Source organism: Phocoena sinus, chromosome 14, assembly GCF_008692025.1.
Source record: "Phocoena sinus isolate mPhoSin1 chromosome 14, mPhoSin1.pri, whole genome shotgun sequence".
Taxonomy (NCBI): domain Eukaryota; kingdom Metazoa; phylum Chordata; class Mammalia; order Artiodactyla; family Phocoenidae; genus Phocoena; species Phocoena sinus.
This window is the reverse complement of record NC_045776.1, coordinates 38,466,354-38,483,126: the sequence shown is the minus strand read 5'-3', so window position 1 is coordinate 38,483,126 and position 16,773 is coordinate 38,466,354. Positions and strand designations below refer to the sequence as shown.

General features: G+C 42.8%; 1 protein-coding gene across 2 annotated transcripts in view; it reads right to left on the bottom strand.

Annotated features, from left to right (window-relative positions):
• TPGS2 (tubulin polyglutamylase complex subunit 2) overlaps positions 1-16,773 on the bottom strand; it is a 55,934-nt gene that overhangs the window by 30,118 nt on the left and 9,043 nt on the right. For both annotated transcript variants that reach the window (XM_032602504.1, XM_032602503.1), the window contains exon 2: positions 8,997-9,076. In XM_032602504.1, coding sequence (XP_032458395.1) covers positions 8,997-9,076 — 80 coding nt within the window. The remainder of the gene's footprint in view (positions 1-8,996; positions 9,077-16,773) is intronic.

The following is a 16,773-nucleotide window of genomic DNA, read 5'->3' as shown; positions in this document are numbered from 1 at the left end:
CCCCCCCTCGCCACAACTAGAGAAAGCCCGTGTGCAGCAACGAAGACCCAATGCAGCCAAAATAAATGAATAAATAATTAATTAAAATAGATTTAAAAAAATAAGGCAAGTAGATATAGGAAGTGGTTAACATACTTGAAAACAGGGTAATCACAAAGCAAAAACATGCAATGGATTAAAAAAAACAAAAAAAAAGAGAACATGAGTATAATACAAAAGAAATTCATGAAACCACACAAAAAAGGAAAAACAAAAAGAAAGGGACAAAGAAGAAATATAAAAGCAATGGGAAAATAAAGTTTAAAATGGCAATAAATACGTATCTATCAATAATTACCTTAAATGTCAATGGACTAAATGCTCCAGTCAAAAGACACAGAGTGGTATACTGGATTAAAAAAACAAGAGCCTACATTATTCTGCCTACAAGAGACCCACTTTAGGGAAAAGGACACACAAAAATTGAAGTGAGGGGGTGGAAAAAGATATTTCATGCAAACAGAAATGACAAGAAGGCGGGGTTGCACTACTCACATCAGACAAAATAGACTTTAGAACAAAGGCTATAAGGAAAGATAAAGAAGGACAGTATATAATTATAAAAGGATCAATACAAGGAGAGGATATTACACTCCTCAACATATATACACCCAATATAGGAGCACCCAAATACATAAAAAATTACTAACAGACATAAAGCGAGAAATTGATAGGAATACACTCACATCAATGGAAAGATCTTTGAGACAGAAAATCAACAAGGCAACAGACATCTTAAATGATACAATAGCATAGTTAGACTTAATTGATTTTTTCAGGACATTACATCCAAAAAAAGCAGAATACACATTCTTTTCAAGTGCACATGGAACATTCTCTAGGATTGACCACACACTAGGACACAAAACAAGCCTCAACAAATTTACGAGTATAAAAACTATTTCAAGCATCTTTTCTGACCACAACAGCATGAAACTAGAAATCAATACAGAAAAAGAAATGACAAAAAAAACAATTACATGGAGACTAAACAACATGCTATTTAAAAACCAATGGGTCAATGATTAATTTAAAGAAGAACTTAAAAAATACCTTAAGGCAAATGACAATGAAAACACAACTATACAAAATCTATGGGATGCAGCAGAAGCAGTTCTTAGAGTGAATTTCATAGCAACACAGGCCTTTAAGAAAGAAGAAAAGTCTCAAATAAACAACCTAACCCAACATCTAAAAGAATTAGAAAAAGAGGAACAAAACAAAACCTAAAGTCAGCAGAAGGAAGGAGCTAATAAAGTTCAGAGAGGAAATAAATAGAGATTAAAAAACAATAGAAAAAAAACTCAATAAAATCCAAGAGCTGGTTCTCCGAAAGGGCAAACAAAATTGACAAATCTCTGGCCAGGCTCACCAAGAAGAAAAGAGAGAAGACTCAAATAAACAAAATAAGAAATGAAAGAGGAGAAATCACAACTGATACCTCAGAAACACAAAAAACTATAAGCGAACAATTAATATATCAATTATATGAACAATTATACATCAACAAATTCGACAACTTAGAAGAAACGGACAACTGTCTAGAAACATACAGCCCACCAAAACTGAATCAAGAAGAAACAGATAACTTGAACAGACTGATGATTAGAAGTGAAACAGAATCTGTAATTAAAAAAACACCTCCCTACAAAAGTCCTGGGCTAGATGGCTTCACAGGCAAGTTCTACCAAACATACAAGGAAGAACTTACACTGATCCTTCTCAAACTCTTCGAAAATACTGAAGAGGCAGGAACACTCCTGAAGACATTCTAGGAAGTCACCATGACCCTGATATCAAAACCAGACAAAGACACTACAAAAAGAGAAAATTACGGGCCAACATCTTTGATGAATATAGATGCAAAAATTATCAACAAAATATTAGCAAACCCAATCCAACAACACATAGAAAAGATCATACACCACAACCAAGTTGGATTCATCCCAGGGTCGCAAGGATGGTTCCAGCAAACACAAATCAATCAATGTGATTTGCGTGTGTTGAATCACATGATACACCACATAATAAAAGACAAAAACCACATGATCATCTCAATAGATGAAGAAAAAGCATTTGATAAAATTCAACATCCATTTAGGATAAAAGCTCTTACAAAAGTGGGTACAGAGAGAACATATTTCAACATAACACAGTAAGTCCTTGACATACGAACCTTCAAGTTGCGAACTTTCAAAGATGCAAACGTGCATTTGCATGTCCAATCACATAAATTATTCTATTTGAGGAGGCACTGTTAGTTTTTGAGGCACAGGACCCGAACATAGAATGGTACACAAAGGCTGCAGGAGCCATTCAGAATGCAATCCAGTGCTACTGGGCCATCTATGACGAGAAAAAAAGAGGTACTATCCAGACATCACTGGATCATTTTTTCAAGAAGGTGGATAGAATTGAATCCAGCAAAAAGCCAGAACCTGTGCCATCAACATCAGGTATGAGTGAAATTGCAGTTTGCCCTCGTCTCCTATTGCTGATGATCCTTCAGCTCTAACATCTCCCACCTCCTCTTCCTCCTCCAGTCAGTAACTCTTCTTGCCTGTTCACTTGATGCCAGCCCCGTATGGCAGCTGTTGTACTGTACTACTGTACTTTTCAAGGTACTGTAAGATTAAAAATGTTTTTTTTTTTTTAATGTATGTATTACTTGTGTGAAAAGTATTATAAACCTATTATAGAACAGTACCATATAGCTGATTGTGTTAGTTGGGTGCCTAGGCTAACTTTGTTGAACTTATGAACAAATTGGACTTACAAACTCGCTCTTGGAATGGAACTTGTTCATATGTAGGGGACTTACTGTAAAAGCTATTTACGACAAACCCACAGCCGATATAATACTCAATGGTGAAAAGTCGAAAGCTTTCCTGCTAAATTCTGGAACAAGACAAGGATGCTCACTCTCACCACTTCTCTTCAACGTAGTATTGGTAGTCCTAGCCACAGCAATCAGACAAGAAAAAGAAATAAAAGGTATTCAAATTGGTAGGGAAGAGGTAAAAGTGTCATTATATGCAGATGACACGATACTATATATAGAAAACCCTAAAGACTCCACATAAAAACTACTGGAATGGGCTTCCCTGGTGGCGCAGTGGTTGAGAGTCCGCCTGCCGATGCAGGGGACACGGGTTCGTGCCCCGGTGTGGGAGGATCCCACATGCCGCGGAGCGGCTGGGCCCGTGAGCCATGGCCACTGAGCCTGCGCGTCCGGAGCCTGTTGCTCCGCAGCGGGAGAGGCCACAACAGTGAGAGGCCCGGTACCGCCAAAAAAAAAAAAAAAAAAAAAAAAAAAAAGAAAAAACTACTGGAACGGATAAACAAATTCAGCAAGGTAGCAGGATACAAGATTAACATACAGGAATCAGTTGCATTTCTTTACACTAACAATGAAATATCAGAAAGGGAATGTAAACAGTCCCTTTTAAAATCACATCCAAAAAAGAAAAAATAGGAATAAACCCCACCAGGGAGGTGAAAAACTTATATGCTGAGAACTACAAAACACTAGTAAAGGAAACTGAAGATGATTCAAAGAAATGGAAAGATATCCCATGCTCTTGGATTAGAAGAATTAATATTGTTAAAATGGCCATACCACCCAAAGCAATCTACAGATTCAATGTGATCCCCATCAAATTACCCATGACATTTTTCACAGAACTGGAACAAATAATCCTAAAATTTATATGGAACCATAAAAGACCCATAATTGCCAAAGCAATCCTAAGGAAAAAGGACAAAGCAGGAGGCATAACCCTCCCAGACTTCAGACAATACTACAAAGCTATAGCAATCAAAACAGCATAGGACTGGCACAAAAACAGACATATGGATCAATGGAACAGAATAGAGAGCCCAGAGATAAACCCACACACCTATCGACAATCTTCAACAAAAGAGGCAAGAATATATAATGGGGTAAAGACAGTCTCTTCAGCAAGTGGTGTTGGAAAAGTGGGACAGCCAGCCACATGTAAATCAATGATTTTAGAACATACCCTCACACCATACATAAAAATAAACTCAAAATGGCTTAAAGACTTAAAAATATAAGACATGACACCACAAAACTCCTAGAAGAGAATATAGGCAAAACATTCTCTGACATAAATCGTACCAATGTTTTCTTAGGTCAGTCTCCCAAAACAATAGAAATAAAAGCAAAAATAAATAAATGGAACCTAATCAAACTTACAAGCTTTTGCACAGCAAAGGAAACCATAAACAGAATGAAAAGGCAACCTACGGACTGGGAGAAAATATTTGTAAATCATGTGACTGACAGGCCTTTATTTCCAAAATATACAAACAGCTCATAGAACTCAATAACAAAAAAACAAACAACCCAATCAAAAAACGGCCAGAACACCTAAATCGACATTTCTCCAAAGAAGACCTACAGATGGCCAAGAGGCACAAGAAAAGCTGCTCAACATCACTAATTATTAGAGAAATGCAAATCAAAACTACAATGAGGTACCACCTCACACTGGTCAGAATGGCCATTATCAAAAAGTCTCCAGGGCTTCCCTGGTGGCACAGGGGTTAAGAATCTGCCTGCCAAGGCAGGGGACAGGGGTTCAAGCCCTGTTCTGGGAAGATCCCACGTGCCGCGGAGCAACTAAGCCTGTGTGCCACAACTACTGAGCCTGTGCTCTAGAGCCCGTGAGCCACAACTACTGAGCCTGCGTGCCACAACTACTGAAGTCCACGCACCTAGAGCCCATGCTGCACAACAAGACAAACCACCGCAATGAGAAGCCTGCGCCCCACAACGAAGTGTAGCCCTCACTCGCCGCAACTAGAGAAAGCCAGCGCGCAGCGACAAAGACCCAATGCAGCCAAAAATTTTTTTAAAAAGTCTACAAATAATAAATGTTGGAGATGGGGTGGAGAAAAGAGAACCCTCCTACACTGCTGGTGGGAATGTAAATTGGTGCAGCCATTATGGAAAACAGTATGGAGATTCCTCAAAAAGTTAAAAATTGAGTTGCCGTATGATCCAGCAATCCCACTTCTGGGCATATACGCAGACAAAAATATAATTCAAAAAATACATGCACCCCGATGTTTATAGCAGCACTATTTACAATAGCCAAGACATGGAAACAACCTAAATGTCCATTGACAGATGAATGGATAAAGAAGATGTGGTGTGTATGTGTGTCTATATGTATATATATAGAGAGAGAGAGACACACACACACATACATACACACAATGGAATATTACTTGGCCATAAATAATGAAATAATGCCATTTGCAGCAATGTGGATGGACCTAGAGATTATCATATCAGTCAGAAAAAGAAAGACAAATACCATATGGTATCACTTATATGTGGAATCTAAAATACGACACAAATGAACGTATCTATGAAACAGAAACAGCCTCACAGACATAGAGAACAGACTGCCAAGGGGGGAGGCAAGGGGGGAGAGAAGGACTGGGAGTTTGGGATTAGCAGATGCAAACTAGTGTATCTAGGATGGATAAACAACAAGGTCCTACTGTACAGCACAGGGAACTATACTCAATATCCTGTTATAAACCATAATGGAAAAGAATATGAAAAAGAATATATATGTATAACTGAGTCACTTTGCTGTACAGCAGAAATTAACACAACATTGTAAATCAACTATACTTCAATAAAATTAAAAAAAATAACATTAATGTCAAACCATTTATTTTATGGATGATGAACAGGGGACACAGAGAAGTTATGATATTTAGCCAAGGGCCTGAGCTGGCACAAGACTCCTACTCTAGGCTGTTTTTCTCACATCAGTGCCTCCATAGCCTTACTATTATCTTATCTCAGTGGGTTTCCCAGGGCAGAGGCAGTGGGCCTCTTCTTGGAAGGAAAAAATATTATCTGGCTATATAGATGCATCTGTAGACAGCAGGTTTACCACATGATGGCTGTGCTCTGGCTGGGCCGTCTCCAAGGACACAGTTCTCAAGGGTCAGTCCCCTAGAGAAGGGACTTACCAGCTCCTTGGGGCCCTCCTGCTCCTCTGGTACAGGTACTTCTGGGAGCAGGCACGAGTCAGAGGGGCCCTGCCTAGCTTGCTCCTGTGGAAATGTGCTCTTCAGTTAACCCTCGGGTGAAGAAGTGGGGCGGGTGAGTTTCAGACCAAAACTTCTGCTCTCCATTGCTTAAATGACAAAACGGCACATAGTATATTGCCTCTAGTTTGAATGTAAAAAAAAAAAATCATACAAAAACATGTTCTTAAGGTTTATGGGGTTACAAGCCCCTTTCAGAATCTAAGGGTCTTTCCACAGAAAAATGTACATACTTCATAACTTAACACATATTTCAAGGAGTCCATGGACCACTTTCCATTCATGGGCTCTTGGGGGGGTTCCTGGACCACTACCCATTACCCACCCTCCACTCACAGCTAAAATTACACTAACAGTGGTTACCTCCTAAGTGGTAAGATCCTAGAGGACTTTTCATTTTTAAAAATCATTTTTTGTATTTTCCAAATTTTCTATGGTCACCATTTTTTTGCTTAGTATAATTAGAAAAAGTGTTATATAAAAACATAAAACTACCCATCCAAAACTCCTATCACCTGTGTTCATATGTTAGCTTTCAAGCACCTCATAGCCCTTCATAAAGCTCAGACATGCCAACTGCTCAAGTGAATTTTTACGTTACTGATCCTAATACTGTTTGTACTGATACTTCAGATATGGCATATTTTACTGTACTTCGGTCTGAGATATTCAAATCTATGTATCTTATTATTGTAGGTGTTTTCACAAAACTTCCCCCAACTGAATATGTCTGAAGAAAATGTTCCATTGGCTATCTCAGTTAGTTAAAAATCTCTTTCTCTCGTGCGTGCCCTTTAATTCTTTCTGACTGCTGATCACTATTTACTCAGCTCTACAACTGTATTCTCCTCAATGTCAGTCTAAGCTAAATGGGAACCCAAAAAAGTTGTCTTGTCCAGGAGGCAGATTAGATCCCAATGACACCGGATGTAGACTCTAGCCCTGAAAAGCAGACATGGAAGGCATACTTCCAATGAATAAGCTACAATATCATAAGTAAAACTGGAACAAATGGGTGAAGTCATCTTAGAGAATTCTAGGGAATATCTGCTATAAGACACAGGAAGAATGTGCCTCAGAAATTATCTCAATACATAAGTGACATAATATGACACAGCCTTAATGGTGTTATACCCCAGACAATGCATTCCTGTCCTCTCATTCTCCCATCCAGGTCTATGACTGGGTTTCTAAGCCAGGAGTCTCCTCTTCAACAGACAGAAACACCTCAGAATCTTATTCTTAAAAAGAGTCCCGAGGCAGTTCTCCCTGAAGGGCTGACTTAAGGCTGCTAAGGATCAGGAGGGATGTAATCAACAATGTCAACAGGCCAGGCTGGCATAGCCACAGCTGCACCAGGACTGATCAGCCAGTAAGAGTTTAACAGATAGACGTTGCTCTGGAATTCCATTTTCTCTCATGCGCTGTGAGTGAAAATGGGAGTGAGAGTTGAGTGAGCCCATGATAAATGCTGAGGTGCTGCTGAGCCGAGGTCATGGAGAGAAACCTTGATTACCAGTTACTGAGATTCCAGTGAAGCTGCTACTGGCTCAGCCCTGGGAGAGTGAGCGCTGTTGGCAGGGACTGACATGTCCACATACCTGTGGGCTGCTTGGCTGGCTAGGGCAAGGCTGCCAGTGTTGCCCTCTATAGGAGGGGCAGTCAGCCAGAGCAGAAAGCGCATGTGCTTAGAGGCAGACAACTGAGTTCACATTCAGGCTCTGCCACTTGGTAGCTATGTGGCCCAGAGCAAATTCTTTGACCACTCTGACCCTCAGTTCCTTCATCTGTAACACAGAGATATCAATGCCTATCTTGCAGGATTATTTTGAGGGTTAAATGAAGTAACTTATCTGATATGTGTTAGCAGCACTCACTAAATGGCACAGTAACTTCTTGTTCCCTAGTCAAATCCACTTGCTGCTACTCAGCCACAGTGATTTTCCAAAGCAGAAATCTGACTTCTCTACTTAAAACATTTCAGGGGCTCCCCCTTTTCTCCCAAGATAAAGAATGAAATCCTGATGATCTACGAAGCCCTGCATGTCGTGGTCCTTGTCAACCTCTCTCCCTTGCTCTCCTGTGCTCTAGCCACATGGACCTTCCTTATGCTCTCGAAAAATGTAATCCTTCCTATCTTGAAGCCTTCACACAGGCTAAAAGCCCCTTATTCCCAGATCTCACCTATCTGGTTAACAACTTCTCATAACTTCTTTGGGAAAAACGTTTCTCAACCTCCAGACTAGGTCAGGCCTCCTGACAATGCTCCCTTTACCTCTCTTTCACAGAACTTGATCTGCTTTGTAATTATATTTGGAATGACTTATACTATGCCTTAGACAGTAAGATCAAGAGGTAAGACACTGTGCTCTTTTTTGATTATCACTGACTCTCCAGGACTCAACATCAAGCACAATACCTGGCCCATTTTAGGGGCCTAAAACGTTTATTGAATAAATGAATGAATGGAAGTTCAGAGGAGGGTTGGAAAGCATTCACTATTAATCTGGTTAGTATTGATACTTCTCTGCAACATTTAACCACGTTCTGCCCCGCACACTTATTGATATTTAATTCTTCCTTTCCTTGCTGGATTTCAGCTTTGTCGTATATACAACTTCAAACGTTCCATTGCCTCCATACGACAGGCTCAGAGGAGCTGCTCTGTGTTGGGGAGATGGCATGGAATGGAAGAGAGTGTTAAACGGCCTGAACAGGAACAGAGAGAAAGGTGAACTCTACCTTGAAGGTGGCTGTGGCCTGAGATAAGAATAGGTTTCCTGTCCAATCTTTCCTTCTCAGGGGCATTTGAGTTGACCTCCCTTTGTTGGGAGGTGAGGATTCAATAGGGCAACACTTACTTGTTCCCATGAAGAAATCATATGACGTTCAGCAGGCGCCTTTTCTATGATGGTCACCTCTGTCACACCTGGGGATGATTCTGAAAGAGGAAAGAGAAAGTCTGTGGAGTTTCAGTTGGTCCATTCTCACGTATTTCTACACTAGAGGTTGACTAACTCTTGAAGACTGCTCTAGGAATACCAGATCCCTCTGAGGAGCATTTATTACCCCTGTGATAAAAGCAATTGGTCCCTCAAAGGCACTTGGTCCCATAACCTAAGACCATGTAGTCTTTCTGGTAATAATTATGCCAGTATCCTTTCTATGCATCATAAAGTTTCCCTTAAGTTTTCAGAAGGCTCAAATCTTGGGATGCAGCAATAGTCCAATATACCAGCTAAGAATTCTGGACTCCACCTATCCTAGTCTTGCTTTATGCATTCACTAGTCGTGTAACCTTACATGAGTGCTCACTTCCCTTTGCATTTAGTAAGGCAAGAATTACAATAATACTTTCCTTGATAAGCGAAGCAGAGGAAACAGAAATGAAGGTGCTTTGGAAAAGCAAAAAGTACCATATATACAATTTTTTTTCCTGCCTTCTGTTCAGTGTTCTTCCTAATATGTTCGGAAGCATGGTACTGTGGTAGAAAACCACTGTGAGCTTCAAGCCATTTGACCTGAGGTGGGTCCTTGCTATCCCCATGATTGGTTAGGATGGAAGACACTGTCTTGTCCCTTCAAGGGTGGTCCTATTTGGCACTGTTCCACGAAAGCCAAGATAGTGACTAATAAATGTCATTATTCAATTTTACAGCAGGGACACTGAGCCTGAGAGGTAAAGCCACAAAGCCAAGCCTCTGACTCCAAGTATGGGTCTAGTTGAGAAATGAAGAGCATGTGCAGAAGTCACTACATGCCCCTTGGCCCAGCCCTTTAAAGCAGTAATCCTACGCAAATGCAGAGTCTCACTTTAATCAGTCTTAGCATCCTACCGCTCCACCTGCAGTGGGACAGAAGAATACAGAATTCCTTGCCAACAAACCAGCTGGTTACATAGGGATGTCATCTGACTATACTCACAGGGTAATCTAGTGTCTAGGGCTGCAAGAGGACACACAGCTAATGTAAGTGCCTGACATTAAGTTTTGCCGAGGCATCCATTTCAAATACATCCATCTTGAATAAACAAATTGCCACTGTAGCTGTATGACACAGCTACAACCTAAGTAACTAGGTAAGGAACCAGGCCACCCCCACCCATGAAGTTCCCCTTTCAGAAAGCCCTGGGTAACTGACCACTTGAGTGGTCGCCCACCTTTTCCCTTCTCATGCCCTAATTCTTGCTCTTATGTTTTAAATTCACCAATAAAGAGTGAACCCACAAAACCCTAGACACCAAGTCCTTGGACCCTAATAAAGACAAAGACCCGGCTCTGCCTGCTCACTCCCAGCTACCTGGCTGTGTGGCCCTGGGCATACCATGTAACCTCCAGGACCTGTGCGTAATAAAAAAATTTTTTTCGAAGTTCCCTGACAGTTGTTGCTGAGGTGTATCTTCGATCATAATAAAAACCACAATGGCTGGTCCAGCCACAACATCAGCTCCAGTCAGGGAAATGTCTGTAGAGCTCATCCAAGTAGTACAGACCTAGGTGAGTGCCTCAGGTATTCCTAGCCAACAGCATCACTATCAATAAGCTGAGACAGACACAACACACCATTCTTCAGTTTATAACAGACCTACGTGGAGGGGCTACAGGCTCACACAGAACTGCTGTGATACACTTCAGATGAGAACATTTCACTTTCAACCTTTGAACACCTCCGGGATAGGACAACTGGTCAACATACTGACCTTAAGAACTTTCATATAACAAGTTGCTCAGGAAGTACCCGCTGCAGAGACCCCGCTACCCAATACTTCAACACTGATAAAGAGGAGGTGCTGGGGATGAGGAAGAGAGGGACGCACAATAAATTCCATTTGTATAATGCTCTACTTCTGGGAACTGGTATAAGTTATCTCATTTACTCTTTCAACAATCGTGTGAAGCAGGCATCGTGACTTTATTTTAAAGATAAGGAAACAGGCTCAGCAATACTAAATAATCTCACAGAACCAAATCTCTGACCACAGCCTCAGATACCAAGCCTAATGCTTTTGCTACCATGTTGCCTTAGTAGCTAATTCCAACATGAAGGGAAGTTTTCCCCTCACCACCAAGCAATTCTCAGACACCAGCTGGGTGTCCTACAATTCAACACAATCCTGACGCTATCTACCAGGAGAAGGCATCAGATCCCACAGGTTAAGAGCTCAGTCCCACAAAACTGCCCTTACTTCAGATGCTAATTGCAGGTCCAGGGTGTTACCTGTGCTTCTGACAGACTGGCTATAAATCAGGGGTTCCTATGATCCCCTCCTTGGGTTTGATTAGTTTGCTAGAGAAGTCAGGAAACCCCTTTACTCACCAGGTTGCTGGTTTATTATAAAGGATATTACAGATCAACAGGGAGATAAGATACATAGGGCAAGGTCCTGAACAAAGGGGCTTCTGTCCTCGCTAAGTTTGGGGCCTGGCACAGTGGCATGAGGAAGTGTCTGGCTAACCAGTCTGGAAGCTCTCTGCATCCTCTCCTTTTGGTTTTTTACGGAGGCTTCATTACATAGGCATGCTTGATTAAATAACTGGTCAGTTGGCAAATGACTCAACCTCCAGCCTCTCTCCTCTCCCTGGAAATCAGGTCGGGGAGTGAAAGTTCCAACCCTCTAATCCTGGTTGGTTCCCTTGGGAACCAGCCCCATCTTTAGGTTACCCAAGAACTTTCCAAAAGTCACCTAATTAACATAACAAAAGACACATTCTTCTCTCCTACCACTTAGGAAATTCGAGGGGTTTTAGGAACTCTGCCTGAAACAGGGATGAAGTCTAAATATATGTTTATTATAAATCATAATACTACAGATAACCAAAAACATCATGAGGATGTTTAGAAAGCAACAGCAATAACAAGTTATGTTTGGTTTATTAATATGCCACATGAGAAGTAGTATCTGACTAGATATAGCCATCCCTACTCTCCTGCCTTTGTGAGCAATGACAAGCATTTGTGAGCTGCCTGGCTGGAATAATCTGTATGGCAGAGTATGAAATGAAATACTGAATGAAGATATGAAGGTCAGGTCTTCAGACACAGCACAGTCCGCTCTAGGTAACTATGACATGCCACAGATGAAAACTCCCTGTGGTAGCCTACTCCAAAGTTGGGTGCTATCACTTCCTTCCTTCACTCCCTGCCCACACCAGTTCTCCAATGAAAGGTGAAGTCTATTTCTCTGCCTCTGTGAAGAGACGTTAACAGGGGTTAGCCCGTGACTGCCCTGACCAATAAAATATGGCGAAGAGACACCATGCAAGTTTTGGACTTCAAGAGGACTGGCAGGTTCCCGTTTCCTCTTTTTGCTCTGGGCCATCACATACTAAATCCAAGCTACCCTTCTGGACAGAGAGGCCATGCTGAGGAGCACGGAGGGGCCAGACATTTGAGTGCAGAAGCCATCTTGGACTTCCAGCCTAGTTGAGCTATCAGATAATTCCAGCCCCATCTGCTATCTCATTGCATACACCTGAGAGACTCGAAATGAGAATAGTCCCACCTGGGCCTAGTCAACCCACAGGACTGGGAGAGACAGTAAACTGCTGTTTCAAACCACTGTTTTGGGGTGGTCTGTTACCCAGGAATAAATAACTGGAACAGACTGCCTAGTAGAAAACTGTCGCTGAGTCAATAATCCCTGAGGTACTCCATGAGGACCTGCTGTCACAAACTATGCACAGTTGATATGGGCCTTGAAGGATGACATGGCCATTCCTGCGGATTGGCTTAATTAACACCTACTCCTGCTCCTTCCAGTGTGCCTTCCTGTATTTTAGAGATTGGCTGGCTAAAGACTACATTTCCCAGATTCCACTGCAGCTAGGCACCCACTGGAGGCCAAGCTTTCTGCAGGGAAAACCACTCCCATAAAACCTGGAAGGAGGGAATGAGCAGGTGAGATAGAGGGGCAAATGGGGAGACTGGCTCTTTTCACAGTCATAGTTGCAAAGGTATTTTGATCTCATGGGGTTGAGAGTTGTCGTATGGCAGAAGCAGCAGCAGTTTCTCAGTTCTGCAGCTTCCTAACCACACTAGCTGCAGGTACGTCCCACTTAGCATCCCCTTTTCAGTTTGTTTCTCAGCTTAGAATCTGTTCCGCTTAATCTTCCAATGATTTTATGGGCTAATGCCCCTTAATCAAGCCCTTTCTGCCTTAACTAGCTAGAGTGTACTTCTAGCCTTAAACTAGCTATGTATTCTATGGTCTGCCACTAAGAACCCTGATAGACAGTTTGCATCTGTAGATTCACTTTCAGGACAAGTGAATGTGTGCAGGTCAGAGGAAGTGGTCATTTATATGATTTAAAAATTGTGGCCACGGAACCAGACAAAAAGTGTGAGAGGTTTTGGAATCCAAGATATGACACTGAAGGCCTTTAGAGTCAGAAAATAAAACTTAAGACTACATAAGATTATTCAAAGAGAACAAGTTAACAGTTTATTACACAAATCAAAGAATTGGGTAAGAAGAATACATGAAGCCAGGGCTTGAAGGTGAGGCAACTGGAGGGCTGGGGGAGGAGTAGGGTGGACTGCACATAGCCAACCTGAGGTTAATATCTTTAGAAGGACCAGCTTGTAGGGTTCACCTGTAGCTGGTGCCTCGTAATCTGGCCTTTGCATGTGTTCTACATTGATAAGGCTGTTTTGCCCATCTTTGGCTAAACCAATAAACATTTGCTATCCTTTTGGGAGTCTAAAATTTCCATAGTGTCATGGGCAAAGCTCATTAACAATTCCCAGGAAATAAACATAGAATCTGGAAAATAAGGTAAAGTCTAATCTTTTTTATTTCCTTTCGCCTTGGTCTAGTTTCACTTCCTTAATAGGGTACTGCGTGCAAAGGCCTTGTACCTGGCACTTCAGACCAGAGTTCCTAGTGCAAAGCAGCTGCACCTGACCTTTCAGCTTGACTCCACACCAGGTTCAGGTTTTAGGAAGTTCTAAGGTAACAGAATAGTTATCCCCTGGAAGGTTGACTCAAGTTCAGGCTATGCCTTTAGACAACCCAGTGGCTACCACAGAAACCTGTCACACACTAAATCCTGCCACCCTGCTACCCACAGAAACAGGGCCCCTGGAGCATGATCGTATAGAAACCACAGACACAATCTATTCCAGTTGCCCCAACCTAGGAAGTGAACCTCTCCCAAATGCCAAAGAGGAATGGCTCACAGACGGGAGTAGTTTTATGGGAGAGGAGAAAAGGCTGGTGGGACATGCAGTAACCTCCCACACCCAAGTCATAGAAGTGAGAAGCTACCCACCCCCATCCCCCCACCGGGACTTCCGCCCAAAAGGTGGAGTTGATAGCCCTCACCTGAGCCCTAGAGCATGGGACAGGGAAAATCTTAAATGTTTACACAGATTCCCAGGTATGTGTATGCCATCCTACCCACAGACAGGGCTATCTGGAAGGAACAAGGTATGCTTACTGCAGGGAATAAACAGGTGAAACGTGGCTTAAGCACATTGAAGCTCATAGGAGGAGTAAAGCTTCCAAAAAAGGTGGCAGCGATTCACTGTAGGCCTCACGAAAAGGGAATACAGAGGTAATAAAGGGAAACAAAGCGGATGCAACTGCCAAAAGGGTAGTCCTAGAAACCGTAACTTGTCAGCTACCCCTCATACCTCAAAGGCCAGATCCATCCAATTATTCCCCAATCTACACAAAGACTGTACAAAATCTACAAAATTAGACAAAGACTGAAAATTGGGCTTCAACAGAGATCTAGGAGGCCATGGGTGGCTAGCTAATGAACATGGTCAATGCTTCTTTCCCAAACTATAGCTTGTCAAGCCATCAGAGAGGCTCATCAAAAGACTCACTACAGGAGGGAAGCCCTATATAATTGGTTAGTTGAGCTCATGGTAACTCCTGGCATGAAAAGTATAATCAGTCGGATAGATGAGACATGCCCCATCTGCACAATGAACAACCCCCAAAACCAGACCCTCCAGAATCCCCCAGATCAGGCCCATTCAGACCAGAGGGACATATCCTGGAGAAGACTGGCAGATTAATTTCACCGCCGTCATGCCAAGAGTACTGGGCAATTTCAGGTATCTCTTGGTGCTAGTAGACACAATTTCTGAGTGCATACAAGCATTCCCTGCTAGAACTGAAATGGCAGCTGAAGTGGCTAAGGCATTACTAAAAGATATAATCGCCAGGTTTGGGCTCCCAAGATCCCTGCAAAGCAATAATGGTACAGCATTTGTGTCTCAAGTGACGAAGGAGGTAATGAGTGCCCTGGGCATAAAACGGACCTTGCACTCAGTCTGGAGACCCCAATCATCAAGGACAGAGAGCCAATCAGACCCTGAAACTCAAGGTCCAATCAGCCTTAGCCAAGCTATGTTAGGAAACTCAAGAACACTGGATTAAGTTGCTTTCGATAGCCCTGCTCTGCATGTGGTTACCCCAAGGGGTAATTAAAGTTAAGTCCATTTGAACTCATGTATGGTAGACCCATTCCCCAAGTCCAAGAGAAGGGACACCTTAGCCCCCTTGAAATGGAACAACTCAAGCATGCCCTCCAGGTAGGAGAAATAATGAAAGCTGTCACAGAAGATGGTGACCAGGTGCTGCCCACACCCACTGACCTGGCCCTCCACCCCTTCTGGCCAGGAGCCTGGGTTAACCTAAAAATCTCAAAAAACAGCAGCTGCAAGATCAGCTCATGGCTAAGTGGGACAGAATCCACTTGGTGACCCTAACCACCCACTCTGCCCTGAAGTTGCAGGGATCACTCCATGGGGACTTTGCACTCAAGGGGAGACCCCCGAGCCCCAACCTGCAGAGACACAACATGGGGCAATGGCCCCCCTGACTACTCGTGTGATCCTCTCTAAGACCCTAAGCTTTTCTCCTGTAAAACAACGAAAGCATGACCAGGGAGACGCAGCCCTGGCACTGAGCCTTGACATCAGGGCAGGCTTGCCTACAGGCCAAAGACCGAGATATTTTCATTTTTAGGAAAAATTTGACATGTCACCATTATTCTCTTGTCATTTGACATGTAACCACTGTTCTCTTAGGCCATGTATCTTAAATTGTCTGAAGTCCTTTGTCTCCAAAAGGTTACACAAATGGTGGTTGCTCAGGGCTACAAACAGGGCCAAGGCCTAGGTACAACCACACAGATCTAAAGGCAGCTGGGGACTTCCACTCCTCCACCCGGGGTGATGACAATGCCTCAAATCAGCAGGAAGTAGTTACAGAAGACAGACCTGCACCCCTCAGCGCCCCTCAAGAATGAGGAGCAGGACAAAAAGCAGGGGAGGGGTTTGTCACCCGCAAAGCCGGAATTAATAATTCCTAGGAAATAAAAAATAGAATCTGGGTAATAAAGTCTAACCTTTTTCTTTTTCCTTTGTGCTTCATCTTGTTTCACTTGTTCATAGGGTACCGTGTGCAGAGGCCTCGCACCCAGCACCTCAGACCAGAGCTCCTGGTGCAAAATGGCTGTGCAGACACCTCAATGGACTGTGTGCAGCTCTGTGTGTAACACCTCAACTCAAGATGGCCTCAGCGGGCCGTGGGCAGAGAGGCTGCGCCTGGCACTGTGATCTGGAGCGCAAAGAGCACAGCTGTGCTGCCACGTGAGAACTCTACCCGCTTCCCTCCCCACT